Genomic DNA, 5189 nt, shown 5'->3' on the forward strand with positions numbered 1-5189 from the left:
GGCGGCAGCCCTGAGGGAGGGCCGCGCCGGGCTGCGGGCGGGGGTCCGGGGGCGCGGGGGAGGGCGCCCTTCGCGGGGTTCCCCATACTCGGGCTGCAGGCGGTTCCACGTGGCGCTGTGAGTTTCCTGGGAAAGGCGCCGTGGGTGTGCGCCGAGGACGTTCCCGCTTTGTGCCGCTCCTTCGCGGGGCTGGGGCTGGAGGGTGTCACAGTCTTCTCCTGGGGCTGGAGGGTGTCACGTTCAGCCCTCATACATATGAGTGGAAAACATGCCGTCACTGCTAGTCACGTTCTACAGGTAGGCGTTGCAGTGGGTGACATCTTGGGTGTAAACTCGATTTTTCACGTGCCTGCATGTTTTTAGTGAGGACTGAAACGGCTAACCATTAAATTAACAAACAAGGCTGTCGGGAGACTTTTAATTTGTATAGCAAATCAAATGTGAAATATCTTTTACATCTTAAACAACTGATTTTTGTCCGCAATTTAGGAGGTAGCAGAGAATGTCTTTTCGTGGAAGAGGAGGTGGCGGAGGAAGAGGAGGTGGCTTCAATCGGGGAGGAGGTGGCGGTGACAGAGGTGGCTTTAATCGTGGTGGACGAGGTGGCTTTGGACGGGGAGGTGGACGAGGAGGCTTCAACAGAGGCGGATATGACCAGGGGCCTCCAGAAAGGGTAGTTTGTAAGTTACATGGAGAGATTATATTTATTTAATTTAGAATGACTGCTCCATATCTTTAGCTTGTTTGTTCTTTATTTCAGTATTGGGAGAGTTCATGCATCCGTGTGAAGATGACATTGTTTGTAAATGTAAAACAGAAGAAAACAAGGTGCCTTATTTCAACGCCCCAGTGTACTTGGATAATAAGGAGCAGATTGGCAAAGTGGATGAAATCTTCGGACAGCTGAGAGATTTTGTATCCTTCAAAAAAATGTGTGACATACAATATTTGTTTTTTTTTTTTAAAGGCTGATTGATTATTAAATGGAATTTCTTTAAGATTTTAAAATAGTTCAAGGCTTGGCTACCAGTTAGATGTGAACAGTCACAAGTCTAGCTGCAACTGTTGGTGTCAGTAGGTGCCTCATTCACATTAAGTGCCTGTCTTAAAGCTTTTTCAATATGACAGAGTACCTTATGTCAGGCAGAGGTTTTCAGTCAGTACCAGTACTGGCAGACGTCTTTCGGATCCGTGGTTTTTCGAGATGTTTACTTTTTCTAGCTACCTGACCAAATTTTCTGCTATAGGTTACTCGCCTATAACAGAGTTGGATCAAGGGAGCGGGGTTTTTTTTGGTGCATTAGGGGACCTTGCTCATACTCCAGCTTATTACTTAATTATAAAGGTGAGTTTGTGCCAGGATGTCCTGTTGCTCATTGTCCAGCTTATTACTTAAACTGCCAATAAAAGTGGGCTTGTGCTAGGACGTCCTCTTGCAAAGTAAGCTTGTTGAGACAGAGGCACTGGGTCCATTCTGTTGTCACTGCCATATTGACAGAATCCATGACAAAAGTGGGACAACTGGGGGAGTAACCCTGTAACATGGCAGTAAGACTTAGCCTGTGTTGGTTGGTTGAGCATCAGTAACTACCTGCATGCATTTTCCTGTCCCACGTTAAATGTGAAGAAAAATGTGCAGGTTTAAATCACTCTCACACTCTGAATGTATTCACTTGCAGGTTTACTTTTTGTATCGTAATTATTTGAATTTCAGAAACTTTTTTCTTCCTACAATAACCCATTAAGAAAATATGTTACTGGATTTTGCGGATCCTTGCTTCCCCATTTAATCTTGAGTTTTAATTAAGCAGAGTTGGCCAACAGCTCTTTTTTACCTTGGGAACCGCGTACCAAAGTCCTTGCATACTGGAGAGCCAAAGGATTCGTACAAGACTGCATGTGGGGTTACAAAGAGTGTCTGCCGCTTCACTGTAGGTTGAGGCTGGGCATGTGGTTGGTCCAGCAGTCCCTGCTGGCTCTTATCTTTCCACAGCCAGGCAGTTGTACCACCCAGCAGCAGCAGCACTAGCAGAGCCCTTGCAGCATGTAAATTGTTCCAGATAAGCCTTGAGGTCACCCTGGGGCTAAAAGGGTCATCACTTGCTATACACATTTGTTTCTTTACAATTACATTTTTATGTACTCTTTCCACTGGTATGTTCTTCCTTATGCCTTGATACATGGAAGGAAGAAGTGATTTTACCACAAAATATCGTATTTGTAAACTATGAAAAAACCCTGAGAAAAATTGGAAATAGTTTCTCCTCATCTTTTAGTTGTAATTTTTCATTTGCGGTGATGATGTTTAGCTTCATTTTTAGAAAATGTCTGAATGTGCCTTTCATATAATAATCAAAATCACAATTTCTAATGTTTTGTTCTTGCTGTGTTCCTTAAAGAAATTAACAGTATTTTTCAGTGAAACTGTCTGAGAACATGAAAGCCTCTTCATTTAAAAAAATGCAAAAGGTTAGCCAATCTCAATAAGAGAATTCCACTGTATGTCATCAGTTAGACAAATCTACTCTGTCATCAGATAATAAAAGCTTTATTAAAAGCTAGTTGTCCTTTGTAAACATAAGCATTCACTTCCTCTTCCTTTTCACTTTTGTATCTGCCATGTTCTTCCTTCTCCCTGCCCCGCAAAAAAAGGTGGAACAAATGAAACTCATGCAAATATCATCTATCTTTTAATAACTTTCTAACACTGTGATTTATTTCTTGTGTGCTTGCTTTATTTGGCTGTTTGCAGAGGACAGTTTGACATAAAGGGTTAAGACCAAATTGTGGGTATTTGTAAAGGGGTATATTAATGTGCTCTTTAGCCTTGGTATTTTCAAAGCCTAATGGAACTCTCTTCCTACAGTTTTACATTGATCCAGCAAAGCTGCTACCCCTTCAGAGATTTTTGCCAAGGCCACCTGGAGAAAAAGGTGCTCCCAGAGGAGGTGGTAGAGGAGGACGTGGTGGTGGACGTGGAGGAGGAAGAGGCGGTGGTAGAGGTAAGATCCCAAGAATGGAAGCTGCAGAACATTTGGGTTTTTTTGGTGTGGGGTGGGTTGTTTGGTTTTTTTGGTTTTTTGTGGGTTGTTTTTTTTTTTTTTGGTAAAGCTGCAGTTGAGTACTTGAATATCAACAGTTGTATTGCAAAGAAAAATGTTATGCGTATTTCTGCTTGATGACTCAGTGGAAGAGACAGTGATATCTTTCCAATGGCAAGACGTAGGCTTCTGTAGCTAGCTAAATAACAGCTCCAAAGCATAGGGAGGAGAGCGTGCTGATTATAACGAAGACAGAAAGCGTGACTGCTGAGCAAAGTTGTGGTAAAAGGTTGTAGATAATACACACTCAAAACTGTCAGAGAAAGCTGTATTTTTAGTATGTTCTAAAAATCTAGTTTGGACAAAATACTTGAAATGCAGTGTTTGAGAGAGGGGTGAATGACCTGGTAGATCTCACCCTTTGCTTTTTGAACATCATCTGCGATGTACTCCTCAATTAAAGCTAAAGTTAATTTTTTCTTACATCGCGGTTTCTTGCCTCTTCTCCCTACTCTGCCCCTTTGCAGCGAGGCACAAATGTTTCAAAGTTTTTTGTTTTGTTTGTTTAAATGTTCTGTTGAGTTGTAATTAATTAATAATTATTAATTAATAGTTGTAATGAATTTTTTGCTCTCGTGAAAGAAGTTTATCGTGGAGTTTTGTTAGTGTCTTCAGTATTTTGGACATTGTATATCAGATAATAAACAATACCTAAAATGCTGCAGATGGTCCCTAGAAGAGACTAGTAATTGACCTAGTAACTGTCCAGCAATTAACAGTTTCTGGTTTTTTGTTGTTGTTCTTTTCCTTGCAGAAGCTGTCAGTGAAATTAGTTGTTATGCATAACAAAGAATTTATGTGCTCCTCAAAGTGTAATTTCTTTCCTATGTTTAGGAGGATTCGGAGGAGGAAGAGGCGGAGGAAGAGGAGGAGGATTCAGAGGAGGAAGAGGTGGAGGAGGAGGAGGATTCAGAGGAGGAAGAGGTGGTGGAGGAGGCTTTCGAGGTGAGTGTGTGGTTTTTACATTTCACTAATAAGAATGGCTCCTGATTTCTAAAGCTTTTAAATATTAAACAGAATGTTGTATTTTTTAACCTCTTACAGACATTTATAGTTTTATGCAAAAAGTTTCTGTGCATCATGGTAGCTAGCTTAGAGCGAAGCACAGTATTCTGCATTTTTTGATGCTTGTGTAAGACCATGCTAGTTTTTTGCATTCGAAAAGGACTGAGAGAACAGGTAGTGATGATAAATTATTTTATTCTATCAACTCATTTAGTGATATGTATATAATTTATTTGCTTTAAATGCATCTAAGATGTGAATTGTTCTGTGTATTTTTCTTCCCTCTTAAAATAGGAAGAGGATATTAAAAATGGAGCCACAACCATCTCCCCGATGTCTTACCGTATCACCTGCAGAAGTGAAGAACAAGGAGAAATTTTTGTAAAGGACCCTGAAAAAGTTCTTTCTATAAAGAACTTGAAGCTGTAAAATGACAATTATTTTTACACTTAACGACTGTTGATCGATACGAGGAGAGCATAGCCCCAGGCTAAGAACTGAAGACTGCTCAGACTATACTTGAACTTTTTTAACTAAGCCAGGATTCAATGTTATTCTTAAACTGTTTGTTTCTGACAAGTGGCGTAGTCAATGCTTGACTTCATGTTGGAGTTTGGAGTAAGCAACCACTTGAAATGTTTTTTCAAAAAACCCTACGGGTTCACTACATGCACATTCGTCAGTATCAACCTGTTACCTACGTGTGACTGATCCTTAGTTATCATCCTCTTTTTATATTGAATCTTCTGGTTGCTCTAAAGTGGACATGCCGTTTAAACAACCTTTGTGAAACTTTTTATAAACTAAACTTCAAAATTTTGTGTTGATAGAATTTTTTTATACATAATAATGTATAAAAGGAAAGGAAGATAGCAAAGGGTATTTGTGGATTTTTCTGCATAAATCTCAATGAAAGCCAAAGGCATTAAGACATGTTCTTCTTCAAAGCTGCTATCTAATGAATAAGACAAGGTTAATACTGTTCTTAAGTCACCTAATTGTATCTAATTACACTGATAGTAAAATTGCTAAACGTTTTTAACTGCCCCCCCCCCCCCGCCGTTTTTCCCTGGGGGTTTTGTT

The 5189-nt window shown here is 40.3% G+C and overlaps 1 protein-coding gene across 1 annotated transcript; it reads left to right on the forward strand.

The window, feature by feature from the left end:
* Nucleotides 1–493: 493 nt before the first annotated feature.
* Nucleotides 494–5129, forward strand: GAR1 (GAR1 ribonucleoprotein). Its single transcript, XM_009273582.2, has 6 exons — nucleotides 494–680; nucleotides 761–915; nucleotides 2410–2469; nucleotides 2867–3002; nucleotides 3936–4046; nucleotides 4401–5129. Exons 1-6 carry the CDS (start codon nucleotides 503–505, stop codon nucleotides 4412–4414), a joined length of 654 nt encoding a protein of 217 aa, XP_009271857.1. The 5' UTR covers nucleotides 494–502; the 3' UTR covers nucleotides 4415–5129.
* Nucleotides 5130–5189: the final 60 nt, after the last annotated feature.

This window comes from Aptenodytes forsteri, unplaced genomic scaffold, assembly GCF_000699145.1.
Source record: "Aptenodytes forsteri isolate BGI_AS27 unplaced genomic scaffold, ASM69914v1 Scaffold93, whole genome shotgun sequence".
Classification (NCBI taxonomy): Eukaryota; Metazoa; Chordata; class Aves; order Sphenisciformes; family Spheniscidae; genus Aptenodytes; species Aptenodytes forsteri.

Bases quoted from the DNA above. Each gene is read 5' to 3' on its own strand.
- GAR1 (XM_009273582.2), top strand. From the start codon at position 503: ATGTCTTTTCGTGGAAGAGGAGGTGGCGGAGGAAGAGGAGGTGGCTTC. The intron at 681-760 runs GTAAGTTACATG...TCTTTATTTCAG, and splicing joins GCCTCCAGAAAGGGTAGTTT to TATTGGGAGAGTTCATGCAT. The intron at 2,470-2,866 runs GTTAGCCAATCT...CTCTTCCTACAG, and splicing joins CATTTAAAAAAATGCAAAAG to TTTTACATTGATCCAGCAAA.